Here is a 15,573-nt window from a genome sequence, read left to right on the forward strand (position 1 = left end):
CATTGGGACTCAAACCTTCGCATAGGAAAGTTCCTGCTGGATCTGAATTGCCCTTTCCCTTTGACCAGCGCTTTTCTGGCGCAAGGCAGGGCTCGGTGCAGACCACTCCCCGGATGAGTAGTTTCCCAAGCACAGCTGTGCAGCTCTGGACCACCAGCAGGGCAGCAGGGCTCCACCGAGTGAGTGTCACGGACATAGATGTCCCCTGGGGTCATCCAAGATGCCCCATACTGACTTAGGGGCTTCCCCAAGGGGAAGAAAGCACAGGCTGCAGGAGGGTAGAGACAGCACTGCCCCAAGACTCATCCTCACCTGGAGACTGAAATCTGAGCCAGGTCCCTGGTGTGGGGGCATGTATACAACTGGGGCACACAGGCGACAAGACTCTGGTTAACCCTTTCATTGCATTCCTGCTGCAGACCAACAGGAAAGCGGCTCTACTAATGTACAGAATAGCTTGGAAAGCGCCCAGGTGAAACTTGGGCTGCAAAGACTAACAGGCGGGAGTGATACAGTGTCTCAGCTGTGGGAGCCAATTTCAAGGGGCAGCAACAGCGTCAGCAGGAACCTACATGATGAGACTTTGGACAAAGGAATCTGTCCCTTCAGTGCAGGCTGGACTAAGGACATGGATGCATGTACCCTGTAAGAATGCATTACTGATCAACTCACAGGTCAGCCTGAGACATTGGAAGCCCATGCTGCCTACAATGTCTTTTGTGAATCTGTCTGATTGTTTCCAGGGTGGTTCTGGGCAGCGATTCTGCATGATTCTCTTGGGGATGAACATTTCTTTGCCTTTGCCTGGCCGTACCTTTATCCAATTTTGTGTGTGTTATTTACAAAAATGAAACTATTCTGCAACAGCAACAATCAACATTAAAAATTCCTTGACCTCACATAATCCTTTTCTGCCAATGGGCCCAGAGCACTTTGCAAACACCCCTTTGGGGGAGGTGATTACATCTGATAACTGTTTACAATGCATACAATGAGGCATAGGGGGTTACTCGCTAATCTGAATCCAAACTGGGTTGGTAGGGAACAATTGTCATTGTCTGATGGCTGCCCGGGAGCCAGTCTGAAACAGGCCATGGTTCAGAGGAAGGATGCCCAGTGGTTAGGGTACTCACCTAGGACTTGGGACGTCACAGGTCCTTGGGTGACCTTGGACAAGTCACTCTGGGCTAGAATATTAGAAATGCTTAGGCATCGAAAGGTGCACATGGATGCCTAGTGCCTAAGGTGCTTCTGAACATCCCACCAGGCACCCAGTTGCATCTTTAAGCACCTAAATACCTTTAAAAGTCTGGCCCTTAGCCTCTCTGTGCTTGAGTTCCCCAGCTGAGAAACAGGGAGAACAGTACTTCCATACCTGCCCAGGGCATTGAAAAGATAAATGCATTAATGTTTGTGAGGCCGTTGGATACTCCAGTGAGGAGGGTGATATTAGGACCTAAAATACAGAATTCCCAACCCCGCATTTCACCGAAGCATACATCAGCCCACAAAGAATCACAGTAGTTTACAGAAATAATAAATGTGGTTGCTCTCTTTCCCTGGCATCTAATTGTACCTTAGGGGACACTTGGGTCACCTTTCCCAGCTGTTAGCTGCGGCTAGAAACTCACTTTTGTATTAAATGGAAGCGGAGATATCACCTGACTCCAGCAGCTGGGGCTTTAAACGCACACCCGTTAGCTGGGAGAGACTCAGTGAACTCGTGAGAGCGGCCCCCACTGGATAGCTAGAGCTGTGACCCACCCCCCGAGCTGTCACCCTCCTGCCCACCCTCCTTCCTTGTCAGCAGCAGAGCCCGGCCCGGAGCAGCGGCAGCGATGGGCCAGGCTGAGGGCAGCTCGCCCCGGCCGGAGGGCGCCGTCTCCAGAGCTGGCAGCCGGGCGCTCCTCACCCCTAAAGCGGGCAAAAGGCACAGAAGAGACGCCAGAAGAAGCGGCTACTTGTCCCGGGCGCCTCCTAGGCAGCTGGCCCGGCCCCGGCCCCTCCAGCGCGCAGCGGGCCAGCAGCCGGCCTCCCCCGGGCCGGGCGCACGTGGGGGCCGGCAGACAAAGGGGCGCCTCGCGCGACTCACTTTCACTTCCCCTTCTTCGAAAGCAGCGGCGGGGGCCGGGCTCGCCCCGGAAGGCTCCGCCGCGCCGTCGCCCCGGCCGAGCGCCGCAGCTCACCTTGGGGCAAGGCGAGAGCGTGCGGCGGCCCGGTGGGTGCGCGGGGACCGAGCCAGCCCAGCCCGGGCCGCGGGCCGGCTCCCATTGGCAGGGCAGGGCCGGCTCCGCCCTCTCCCGGCCGGCTCCCGCCGCTATAAGAAGGTGCCGTGCCCGGCCGCTGCCTGTACCGCGCGCCCTGGGCACCGCTCGGGCTCCCCGTGGCCATGGAGAGCTGGGTGTATGGCTCGCTCTGGCTCCTCCTCGCGGGCAGCCTCCTCCTGCAGCTGTCCCGTGCCGAGCTGCTCCTGACGCCGGCCCTGCTCGGGCCACTGGGGCTGCTGGTCCTGCTGCAGTACCTGTGCCAGGCGTACCTGCCCCTGCCCCTCGGCGCCACCCTTGCCGCAGCCGGCTGCTTGGCCTTGCGCTGCATGGTCCCGAAGAGAAGGCTCCCCGTGGCCGGGAAAGCCATCTTCATCACAGGTGAGTGAGCAAGCCTGGCATCCCGCACGCCTGCCCACCTGCCTGCCCACCCTCCTCTTGGGCAGTTAATGTTTAATTGGCCTGTTGTAGTTGGGACGGGCTCCTGTGTTCCTGGACAGCTTGTTTGTGCAAGGAACCAGGTGAGCTTATCTCCTGCGTACACCTGCCTGGAACACCAGGGACGTAACTCTGTGTGTGTGTGTGTGTGTGTGTGTGTGTGAGAGAGAGAGAGTGTGTGTGTGCAGTGATCTCATGTCAATGGCCGGGTTCTTGCACAAGGACTCGTGAGTCCTGCAGAAAGGCTCCCTCCTCCTCCCCCCCCCAAGCCCATGCAGCAGAGCAGAGTCTTAATTCTTGAAGCCAAAAGTGAAATGGGCTGGTTAATAGGCCTGCAGCGTGGAGTCCCAGATCCGCACATAGCTTGATCATGAGGCCCTGACCGGGAGGGCTCCAGACAGGAGATGGCTGTGGTTATCCAGCCCACTTACCAGCTGCTGCAGCGCCTGGGATGGAGGGAGGCAGGATGGATGGAGCAAGACCTGTGACATGTTCAGTGTCAGCTCTTGGGCTGTTTTGCCAACAGAGGGCTTCCTTGCAGGTGGTGTCCTTGCCCAATACCAGGATAAGTGTAACTTACTCTGGATATCATTTGGCACCTGACTGGCACTGAGTGTGGGAGGATGGGAAAGTAACTACCCCCACTCTGTGGGCAAGGCCTATCGTTTCCACCTCCTCCTGCACTCCCTGATCTCTGCATGGCCCAGCGGAAGAGACAGGGTCACCCTTTGTCCCAGGCTCTGCTCTCTGAGTGGGGTCAGCAGAACTTGGACTTGCACTTGGAAGTGCTTTCCTGGCTGAAGGACTGATCTAGTGTTGCCAGCCCTGATTGTTAAAACACCTCATCATGCCCCCCACGCCAGGAGATTGAAAGCTGAGTGGATTTCTTTGCCTTCCGAGCTACTTGGCTCCCAGTTTCCAGCTTTCCTCTACAAACCTGAGAGATGGAAACTTTTATTTTTAAATGAAACCTTGAGTTTTTTCACAATCACATGACTCCAAGAGCTGGGTCTTTCAGAAACTCCAAATATAAGACTTGGCAACACTGTCTACACAGCAAGGAAAAACCTGTGGCTGCCTGTGCCAGCCAGCTCGGGCAGGAGGGACTCGGGCTGGGTCCTAGAGACCGGAAGTCTATGCAGCAATGAAACAGCCCCACCTGAGCCTCACCAGTCCAGTCATCTGGCACAGGGCAGCTGTGGTGTTGTCTTTCATGTGTAGACCGACCCTGAGAGAGAAGGGGTGGGGAAGTGCCTTAGAGCCCCTACAGAGTATGGAGGGCACTTCCTCCCGCTATGGGGGCGTTCCTGCTGCGCTGCCCTGGGGCCTGAATGCCTCCACCCAAGGGATTGGGGGCGCCAAGGGAAACCCGTGCGACATCTTAGAATTGTTCCTCGAAGGTGCTGTCTCCAATGTGACACTGCCCCGCTGCTGCATGGCTGGCTAGTCTGGGGCTGGGCTGCTATTGGGGATGAGTCCCTGACACTGCCCTCTTGCTCTCTGAGGCCTGGGGGGTGGCTGGTACTACATGGCTGTGCTTATGTCTGATGGTGAAGCAGCTGCAGGCCCCTGGGAGGGGAATGCAGGCGGCAGACTATAGACTCCTTGGAGCCTGATAACTCCTGGATGGAGCCCACTGACTGATGCCAGTCACGATACGCTCCGACAGGGCAAGTGCCAGGAGCTGGTGTGATGCTTTTTGCGGGTGCTCCCAAGGGAGCAAGGCCCGTTTCCTTCCTGGAAGAGTGGGGTTTGCTCTCTGGCTGTTTCCAACAACTGCATTCGGATTGAGTAGAGGTCCCCCCGTGTCTGGAGTGGCAGCTGGGCGACGTCCATGGCAGAGGAGCTGGGCAGTCTGAGGTGGCTAACAAGGAGGGCTGGATGCAATGGCAGCAAAGGATTTCTCTCCAAGAGAGGAAGGTAGGAGTGGGGCAATGAGGTGCCAGAGTGGAGGAGAGCGGCAGAGTTCATAGGAGGAGATGAGGCCAGAGTGACTTAGCTGGCCCAGATGTGGAGTATCAGAGCACGACTGGCAGCTGGAGAGCAATGGGAGGCTGGGGAAAGTGGGAGGTGTTTCCATGCACATACAGATGGGAGCTGGCTGCAGGGCCCAGGACAGAGTGCAGACTGGAGAGTGGCATCTCGGGGAGGCCTGGACTGGAGCAGGAGCTGCAGAGATCAAGGTGAGAACTGACACATGCATGGGGAATGAATGCTTCAGATGAGTGAAGGTCAAGGTGGCAGCTGAGACAGGTCGTGCTAGGGAAGGGAGAGCAAGGGCATTCTTTGATCAAAGCAGATGTGTGTGATTTTGTGTGTGCACACGTGCCGTGCTCCTGAGTGCACGGATATTCACCTGCATCCGAACATGTGTATGTCTCTCTCGGGTACCTTGGAATTCCCAAAGCGACAGAGACTCCAGCTCTCTGGGGCAGCGTGGCTGGCCCGGGGTGCGGCTGAGACCCCGTCGATCGAGGCCTGTGTGGCACTGCTTGTGTAACTCGTGAGTCACTGGGTGGAATGACGTGTTCCTGCCCCAGGGCCTGGTAAGGACACCTCTGCAGGCCTGTGGTGTTTGCTGTTAGCTGGCTTTACTTTGTGGTTCCAGCTGCGGCTGATGACAGGGGTCAGTTTGTGCCCCTGCCCAGACCTCTTTGAAGGGGCAAATGCAAAGTGCTTCATTCGGGCAGGACAGGCGTCCGATCAATTTAACATTTGCATAATCAGTAGCCCCATTTCCTGGTGAGATAATTCAGGGCGCACTCCTGGCCAACAGATTCCAGGTAGCTCTGTTTGTGTCACTCCCTCAGACTGAGACCCAGTCACCCAGGAGAGGTGGTGCCCTTTGTGTGAAGGCTTTGGACAGCCGTGTCGCCTCCGGGGTGGGGCGGCCTGAGGGAGGGTGAGGCTCCCCTCTTCTTACACAATGCCAGCCTCAGGCTAGCAGCTCTTTTCTTCAGCCCTCATTCACTCACCCTCTGCCAGAGGTTCCAGTCCAAGAAATCAGGCATGGAAGACACTGTTGAGGCTAAGCAAGGGTGGAGAGCTAAACATGGAGCCTCCGGATGCTCTGACATGCTGGGGTGAAGACCGATCTTGCTGCGCTCTCCAGTGATGTGCATTAAAGGACCAAGTCTGGCCCTCTGTCAAAACGTGGCTTTGATCCAACCACGCACTTTGCCATCCCTAGTCCCACTGATTACGTGAAGCCCGCACTGACATGGCCAGGGGCTGCAGGGTGGAGGGGTGCGGACAAAGCCTAACCTAAGATCCTGGCTTCAGTATCTCGGGCAGTGAGTTCCACAAGTTAGTTATACAGTGTGTAACAGCAATATTTTCTCTCCTCTGAGTGCAGCGGAGCTGGCCCATAGCTAAAGTTACACTAAAAGTTTATGTACAGGAGTATTTCACTTTTCGGACCCTGGTGCAAGCTGTGTGACAGCGACGACATGAGGATCTGTGTTTTGCTTGAGAGTTGCCATGGCGTGTGCTGATTCAGACAATCGCGGATAGACAGAGGGACTGCTTGTTTATAGAGCATTTTTAGAATAAAATAGCCATGTTACCCAGTGGGAACAGGTGTGTGAAAGCCTTTTCTAGTGGCTGGCCCACAAAGTGTGTAGCAGTTCCTCCTGCACAGTGGTCCGGCTGTGAGCTGGGAATCTGCCAGACTCGGTGCTTAATTAGTGCTTGGGCTGAGCCCCGGCACCTCTAGGCTTGGCAGTTCATAGCCTTGGCACCTCTGGGCTCGCCACGTCCTCTCATAAAGTAAAAGAAATCGCTTGAGCCCTGGCCCCTCTTTCACTACAAATTAAGCACTGGGGGCTGCTGACCTCTGAGTCAGACATTGGGTGTGTGTGTGTGTGTGTGTGTGTGTGTGTGTGTGTCTAATTCCTACAGTGATCTCTTTAAGACAGATTTTGTAACCAGGAAGCTTGGAAGATTGTGTTGGGAAGTAGCAGAGTCCAGGGGTTCCTGTCACCCTCCCTTGGGTCATGGGGGTCACGTGCTCGAGGGCTGAGAGGCAGGCTCCATGCAGGTGGGGAGGGCAGAGCAGCGCGGGCAGACGTGCTAGGCATGTAGCTGCTCCTGGCCCTAGCCAGTTCCCAGGGGTCCAGGGGAGACTGCAATGTGTTTCGGGAAGTGAACGAAGGTGGAGGTTCCCTTATGTGGCTGGCAGGCTAATCCCAGTGAGGTACTCTTAGGGCAGTAATGTCAGTAAGGCGTAAATGGGGTGTAATGAAGTGCCCAGACCTCAGCCCCAGATGGGTGGGGAGGCAGGCTGCTGATGTCTACACGCCTCACGGGAGGCGTGTGACCGGATGGGACCGGCACACGCCGTGGTGGCACAGGAAGGGTTAACGCTCTTGCCCTAGTTGCAAAGACACTAAGGGGGCAGGGAAAGAGGAGATTTCTTCCCACTCTGGGCAGGGTAATGGCAGCCAATGGGCACAAGCTCTCCTGCAGACTGCCTGGCGCCCAGGCCAGGGCTCTGAGAGCTGCTGAGCTTCTGCCCTTAGGGCAGCCCTAGTAGGCAGACTTGTACTAGGCAGCCTCAAGCTAGTGTGCCAGAAATAGCAGTGTGGACGTTGCAGCTCCAGCAGCAACTCGGGGCAGACATCTGAGCTCAGACCCAGACAATCAGGTGGGCCTGAGATGCTGTTTGATGACCCTTGAGGCTGCATCAACCCCCATCCAGAATGATGGCAGGTGAAATTCAGCGTTGATAAATGCAAGGCACTGCATGCTGCAGGGGAAAGGGGAACTGCTCGGACACCTCGCAGGGCCTGGAGAGGGACCTGGCTATTGCTGTAGGCAGCTCTATACAGACCTCTGCTCAGCATGCAGCAGTGGTTGGAAAAGCAAACGAGCTGTTCAGATGCACATGGAATGGGGTGCAGGAGAATCCGAATAACAACAATTATCAGCCTGCTTTGTACTGCGGGAGTGCAGAGGAGCCCTGCCCTGGTGCTAGGCATAGTTCAAACACAGGCAAAGTGACCGGCTCTGCCCCAAGCTGCTGACAGTCTCAGGAAAAATAAATGGGAAAAGCTGAGAAAAATGGGCCCTGGCAGGCTTAGACAGCACGTGGCCCGGAGACTCCACTGGGCTAGGGGAGGGCAGCAAGCTGGCAGGGGCCTTGCTGAACACAACAGGTTCCCATGGGATTCCAGGGGCGCAGACACTGCTACAGCCCTCTGAGGTTAACGCTGGCAAGGGCTGACAATTAGCACCATCCTAAGATGCAAGGCTGTAAGTTTGATGTCTGAACCGGCACAGCCGGTGTGGATTGGAATGCACCAGGGGAGCTGCTTACCAAGTGAACCAGTTCACGCTGTATCAATGATCTGTCCTCTTCCTTATTTATCACTCCCCCAATTTTTGTGTCATCTGCAAACTGTAGATCTGATTGCATGTTTTCTTCCAGAACACTGATAACAATGTTAAATAGTGTAGAGCTAAGAATTGATCCCTGTGGGATCCTGCTAGAAACACATCCGTTTGATGGTGATTATTCCTCATCTACAACTACATTTTGATCCGTGTAATTTGTGCCATGTTAATTTTATATCTTTCTAGTTTTTTAATCAGAAATGTCATGCAGTATCAATTCAAATTACTTACAAAGGTCTAAGCTTACTACATCAATACTATTACCTTTATCAACCACATTTTTAGTCTCCTCAAAAAACATCATTAGTTTGACAGGATCTATCTTCTATAAACCCATTTTGATTGGCATTTAATTAAATTACCCTCCTTTAATTCTTTATTAATTTTATCCTGTATCAGCTGCTCCATTATCTGGTCTGCGATCAATGTCAGACTGACAGGCCTATGTTCTGCTGCCTGGTATGGGACCCAGCCAAGAGTGCCAATCTCAAGTCTGACTGCCAGAAACCAGGCACATGCCCCAAACTGGTGGTATGCTCTAGTGTAACATTTCACCAAGCTAGTAACAACTGTGTGCTTCCAAATGACTATACTAGCTATTAGGAAGCCACAGACAGTCCCTTTCAGGCCCTCTAGCTCCTCATGCACCACCCAGACAAACCAGACTTTGATGAAAGGCTATTAAAACCAAAATTCATCCCAAGTTAGGTTCTTCCAGATCCATAGAGCCACTCACTCACTCACTTCAGGATCTCACCCGTAAAACACGCTGATGCCAATCCTCTCGTAAACTAAAACAAAAGGTTTATTAATCAAAAAGAAAAGAGCGTTATTAAAAGGTTAAAGTGAATCATACACATTAGTTGATTTCAGAGTTTGTAGATCAGGATAGTAGCAGTGATTGTTAAATTGGCTGGCTTGCAAAAAGTCTCTCTGGCTCACCCAAAAGAGTGGGGTCCTCAGTCCATTGTTCAAACTTGCCCTTGTTAGAAATCACAGCCCAGAGATATGGGGCAAAAATGAGGCCAGGAGGTGATGTCACTGCCCCCAGTTAATACCCCCAGTCCGTGTGCATCGAAGAATACTGGCTATAACATGGAGCAATGCATCACATGTTTTGCATGCCTTGCTGAGTCACAGGCTATCCATTGTCTCTGCACTCTCTGAGGAGTGGTCCACTGCAAGAGTTGATTCTCCTTAATGGCCCATCAACACGTGGCTGGCTCATCTTGATGTAAATCTGTCTAGTGGGTGTTACCCAGGAACAGAACATGTTTAGTAACAAGCATGTCATTACTTCATACCCAATGACGGTATGTGCATTTCATTGAGATAGCACTGTTCCACAGATTACAATTTTTCCAATGATACCTTACGAGGCATATTTTGTACAAGATTTATCACTGTTGTATAACAGTGGTGACAATATTAGTGAAGACGATCACCTTTTTTATACAGTGTCACAATCTGTACTTACCCAGGTCATCCTGTCTATCCTTTTTAAATATTGGCTTTCTTCCTGTCTTCTGAAACTTCCCTTGTGTTCCAAGACTTATTGAAAATCAACAAATGAATCTATGAGCAAATTCATTTGGTTACACGGAACCTTAACTGACCTCAGCTACTTCAACAATGACTGTGAGTAACGACTGCAATAAACTACCAAGGGAAATGGTAGGTTTTCCATCTCTTATGGTTTTCAAGACCAGATGCCTTTCTGGACGATGCCTTAGCCAAACACAAAGTACTGGGTTCAATACACGGGTACCTGGGTGAGATGTAATGACCTGTGCTAGACAGGAGATCATAGAATCATAGAAGATGAGGGTTGGAAGGGATCTCAGGAGGTCATCTAGTCCAACCCCCTGCTCAAAGCAGGGCCAACTCCAACTAATCAGAGATCAGATGATCTAATGATCTGTTGTATTTAGATGGAATAATGTATGGATCCAAAGAGTAACAGGTGCTAACAAGACCCTGTCGCTGTCCAACATTACAGTGTTAAACAAGGCTCTAGGTTTGGTACACACACACCTCAGCCTGCTTAGTACCATGGCAAACCCAGCATTAAACCTCATTTTAACCTATTATTAAAGATAATGAAAGTGATTGGAGCAGCGGGGCCCTAGCCATTGGTCTACAGAGTCATTTTCACTCTCTCTTTGGCCATTATCTATTTAAGTATTTCTCCACAGTGGACCAATCTGAGAGTGGTTCTGTAGCCCAGTGGGTTTCAACCTTTCCAGATGACTGCCCCTTTCAGGAGTCTGATTTGTCGTGCATACCCCCAAGTTTCACCTCACTTTGACTTCTTGTTTACAAAATCAGACCTAAAAGTACACCAGTGTCACAGCGCACTGTTACTGAAAAATCACTGACTTTCTCATTTTTGCCATATAATTATAAAATAAATCAATTGGAATATAAATATTGTCCTTACATTTCAGCGTATAGAGCAGTATAAACAAGTCATTGTCTGTGGGAAATTATAGTTTGTACTGACTTCAGTGGTTCTTTTTATACAGCCTCTTGTTAAGATAGGCAAATATCTAGATGAGTTGATGTACATCCTGGAAGATCCCTGTGTACTCCTGGGGGTATGCCTACCCCTGGTTGAAAACTGCTGCAGTAGCCCTGTGGTTTAAGAACCCACCAGGGAGAGGGGAAAGAGAAAAACATGTTGGGAAATCCAAAACTTCCCCCAGAATTTCAACACTGTATAAACTACATCTTCCATCAAAGAACCACTGATCAGCTCTTTATTCATGTCCCCCAAAGGTCTCGTGAATGTGCTCGTTTAGTCTGACCTGATGGACATCGTATTGTCCATCCCAATAACTGGTGGTTGAGTTAGAGCCCATCTCTTGGACAGGCATCCAATCCTGACAAAGATTTCAGAAGATGGAAAATCCACCATATACCTTGCCAATCTGTTCCAATGGTAAATCGCCCTCACTAGTATAAAAATGTCTTATTTCCAGTCTGAACTCTGCTGACTTCAACTTTTACCCACTGGAATGTGTTATACTTTGCCTCCTGGATTACAACCCTCTAGCATCAGATCTGTTCTCCCTCTGTAGGTAATTACAGATTGTGATCAAATTACCACTTTACCTTCTCTTTGATATCTCTTTGATAAACTGCTTAGATAGGACTCCTTAAATGATGTGTTTAAGTGCTCTTCTGAACGGTGTACTGAACATTCAAGGATTTCATTAGCCCTCTTAGCCAGCATTGCACTGGTTAGCTACCATGACCTCTAAGTCTTTTTCACTGCTTTCCAGGATAGTCTTTGATCCTGTAAGGCCTGCATTCTTTGTTCCTAGATATCTGACCTTGCTTTTGGCCACATCAAAATGCATGTCTGAATGTGCTCTATTTATCAAACATTCAGATTGTTTTGGGTCCATGACCTGTCCTTATCAGAATTTATCACCCCATCAGTCTTTGTGGCAGCTGTAAAATTAATCAGCAGTGGTTTCATATCATCTTCCAGATCATTGATAAGGGAATGGAATATCATTGGTCTAAGAATACATTCCTGCAGGGTCCACTTTGAACGTCCCATTAACACTTACATTTTCAAATTTTCCTTTTTAAGCTGATTTATTAACTGGATTAGAAACTGGCCAATACTTTAATCAAAATGTTGCATGATACTAAATCAAATGCCTCACAGAAATCCAAGTATAGGGTTATTGCAGTTACCTTTATCAACTGAACTTGTAATCTCATCAAAAAAGATATACAGTTCACTTGACAAGGCCTATTTCCCATGACACAAGGTTGACCAGTATGAATCAGATTTCTGTCTTTAGTTCTCTGTTGGTATAATCCCACATCAGCTGTTTTGTTTCCCTCTGAGTTAGCCAAGGGGAGAGGTTGAGGAGAGGGGTGCATGCTAGACCTTGCCCTTCTCTGAGGTGCCCCCCCCGCCAGCAATCCCCAACCAGGAACCCCTCTCCTGGCAGCTTTGTGTACCTGCAAGGAATGGCTGGGGGAGGGGGCAGTCAAGGGGCCTCCCTTTTAACCGTTAGCCTAGTGGTTAGGACCTTAACTCCCCCAGGGTGCAGTTCAATTTCCTCCCTCTGCCTGATGAGGAGAAGGGACTTGAACAGGATTCTCCCACCTCACAGCCTCCCTCCTTGCTGATCTCCCGTCCCCCAGGCTGCTGCAGGGAAACCGCGTGCGTCCTGTAGCCCCATGCGTTTCACCTGTGTCCATAGGCAGCGGCTCTCTTCTGCAGCCAGGGGGACAGGAGATCAGTGCTCCCCTCCCTCTGGCTTCAGCAGGGACCTCAGCACCTAGGGACCCAGGTGGAGAGCTTTGCTGTGCTCTCTGCTACAGCCAGAGGGAGGGGAGCGCTGATCTCCCGTCCCCTTGGTTGCAGCAAGGAGCCTGAACCGGTCTTGTAGCCCCACAGCAACGTGCTCTGCCTGGATCCTTAGGCAGTGGCTCCCTTCTGCAGCCAGCAGGAGGGGAGGGGAGGGGAGTGGAGTGGCGGGCCACTTTGAAAGCCCCCCTGGGCCACTTTTGGCCCATGGGCCACAGGTTGGGAGCCACTGGAGTAGATGACCTCCTGAGGTCCCTTCTTCTCTGAAACAGTGTAGACAGCAGCTGAGCAGAGGTTCCAGGGATCACATTGGGACATAGACCAGGGAAGAAAACATTTTAAAACATATATTTTTAAAAAATAGGCGAAGCAATGCAGCGGCAGCCCCTTGAAGTTGGTGCCCAAGACAGCTAGTCCTCCCTAGTCCTGGCCCTACCTGGGCTCCTAGATCCATTTGTGGATTGTTCTAGCCTGTCCATCTTCTCTACATCATTCCTGAGAATCCCACCTTCTCCATCTAGCAACTGGGCTCTGTGGTGTTAGAATGTCCCTTGTTCCTGATTCTGGCAGACTGCCCTCAGCCAGCCCTGTTTGGAGATGGCGCCCGTTAAAACCTGGGGTTGGGGCTGATCAGAACCAGCTGGGAGAGGGTCAAGTGACTGCCTGATGAGCAACCTATTCCTAGAAAGGCCGAGAGCTCAGGCGGAGAGGGGCTGATGGCTGTGGTGGGTCAATGGAGCCGGGGGGTTCCTAGGCACAATGGGGAAGAGGTGCCTGGGCAGGGACACTCTGGCAAGGAAGCTGTGGTGTTTGTGCTGAGCTGTTATTTGGGGGGAGGGCGTGCTACAAATTGTTGGTGCACCCGATAAATGATGCCCCGAAGAAGGGCCTGAACGGGCCCTAGAAGTGATCCTGGCTGGAGAGCCAGGCCAGCAGCCTGCAGTATCTTTTACAATTTCCTCCTTGCTGTCCTTGGCTCTGCCTTGGGTGTTTAATTTATACCTTTCACTTTTCTTACCAACTGCCTGTATTTCTTAACTTCTAACTTGTAGCCCTCGCCCTCGATTCCCCTTCTCCCCCCGTTTATCTATATAAAAACGCCTGGTTTTTTTTAACTGTCACCATAGTAACTTTTACTTGAAGTAGCGCTGTCTGTGCCTGAGAATCTTGCCTTCCCTGGCATTTAGTAAAATGTCTTTTAAACAACTCCCAGTTCTCATTAACTGCTGTTTTTCTAGGTGGTGGTCAAAACATATTAGAAAAGTGTCTGATTTGCAGAAATTCAAGTATGTGTTACTCGGGGCAGCATGACATCTCCTGCATGATGGTGTGGTGTCCAGGGCACAGCTTATCTTGTTCTGTGGTCTGATTTAGGGGTCTGTTATAGTCCCTCAACTGCTATGCTGATCTTCACGCCATCGAGATCCTGTGTTTCCAGAGCATCAATAACTCTGCACTGTGTAATGCTCTTTCTGGTGAAGAGTGCTGCGTTCTTCCCACTCACCCAGCCCAATCTGTATAGGGTGGTAGCCAATGACTGTCGGACTCCAGTCCTGCAGATCCTCACGCCAGCTTTCCAAAACGCCAGCTGTCTGAATTGTTCTTGTAGATGAGCTTTTCTAAGGCCTCCTGTTTATGATGCAGGCACCTAACATGAGTGTGTGGGCAAAGAGCCTATTCCCTTCATGTGCCTTGACACCTGGAGCCTGAGTTGTATGTTTGATGGTTTGTACTGGTTGTCTCCTTACCGCCTTCCCCTCTCACAGCTAGGTTAATGCCCTCTGGACTAGTCTGTTGCCCAGAAGACAGGTTCCTGTGCTCATGAGCGGGAGGCCATGTGCAGCCCCTTCTCCCCATATAGGAGGAACCATGATTCTCTACTTTACAACACTTCCCTACCAATGACTTACCTCCAGAATCCTCTGCTGTCTGCCCTTCCTTGTTTGTGGGACAGGAAAGGCCTTGAGAGAATTACCTGGATTTTCCCTGTCCTTCAGCTCTCTTCTGAGATCCCTGGAGCCTTCCATAAGCTGAAGTGTCAACAGATGCCGTGTGGCTGGTGCGAGATTCCCCTGATGATGCATGACAATGTGCATCTTGGCTTGCTGCCTTCAGAATCCCTTCCCGCCTGCAGTTACTCCTTATCTTGTCTGAGCTCCAGAAAACAGCCCACTGCCTTGCTGTCCATGGAGACCTCAGTGAGGATTGCCTGTTGTCGACTGGGCTGAGCAGCCGTCCTCAGGTTGGCATGTCTCTTGTAGTCCCCTGCTGCTTCTCCAGTTACTTCCTCCGATGTTTCCCTGGCTGCCAAGATGCATAGCTACTTCTAGCTGTGTCGGGTCCCTCCAGCTCTCATCTACTGGTCACAAGACTGCCCCGCTTCTCCAGCCAAATCCCGCTGCTTTCCTCTGGAGGGCCTGGCCTGAATGCTATTTTCTGCCATCTGACTTTCTCATTGCCAATTTCTCTCCCAGTGGAATCTGGTGGTGGTGCCTGAATCTGGCTGTCCAATAAATCTTCAGCCTCTCGGATGCTATGTAAGGTCAATAGTTGCTTTTCAAGACCACAAACCTCTTCTTTCAACACAGCTGCCAGCTTGCACTTCATATGTCTCTTCCTTCTTCTGGCAGGAAGGACAACCTGGGACATCTCCTGCCAGTCACAATAACTGTTCCCTCTCAAGCGATCACTTTATGCCTAGAGCATGGGTGTGACGTTACAGTGGAGTGGGGAAGAGATGTTGTCAGGAAGGTGCTAGGAGCAGTGATATACCTGGGAGAGGGGAACTAATATTGACCAGCTAATATAAGAGCAGTTCAGGAAGGTGAAAAGGTCTGAAATGGAGGCTAGTAACCACATAATTCCTGGGGAAGAAAGCAATTAACGCTACTTTTTGGCCCAAATGTGAGGGAAATGAGGGTTGCTGCAGATGGTGAATCTTCAAGTGCAAAGGCAGCAGAGGAGAAGGCAGCTCCATGCGGTGGCACTGGCTGTGTGTCAGGTCCCTCCTGTACTTGGAGGCTGGTGTGGTGTTGCCCTGCCTCATAGCACTGTCCAATAGCAACCAGTCAGCTAGAGGTGATGCTTTTATGGTGCCTCCGGCTCTCGGCACGGGTTCCCTGCCTTAGGAACAACTTCAGTCTG

The 15,573-nt window shown here is 51.4% G+C and overlaps 1 protein-coding gene across 2 annotated transcripts in view; it reads left to right on the plus strand.

Annotated features, from left to right (window-relative positions):
* The first annotated feature begins 1,935 nt into the window (after nucleotides 1-1,935).
* HSD11B2 (hydroxysteroid 11-beta dehydrogenase 2) overlaps nucleotides 1,936-15,573 on the plus strand; it is a 60,224-nt gene continuing 46,586 nt past the window's right edge. For both annotated transcript variants that reach the window (XM_067552871.1, XM_067552880.1), the window contains exon 1: nucleotides 1,936-2,645. In XM_067552871.1, the coding sequence (XP_067408972.1) occupies nucleotides 2,390-2,645 (256 nt within the window). In that variant the 5' untranslated portion in view covers nucleotides 1,936-2,389. The remainder of the gene's footprint in view (nucleotides 2,646-15,573) is intronic.

The sequence above is a fragment of the Emydura macquarii genome, unplaced genomic scaffold (genome assembly GCF_026122565.2).
Source record: "Emydura macquarii macquarii isolate MOO-44397 ecotype Brisbane River unplaced genomic scaffold, CSIRO-AGI_Emac_v2 contig_295, whole genome shotgun sequence".
NCBI lineage: Eukaryota > Metazoa > Chordata > Testudines > Chelidae > Emydura > Emydura macquarii.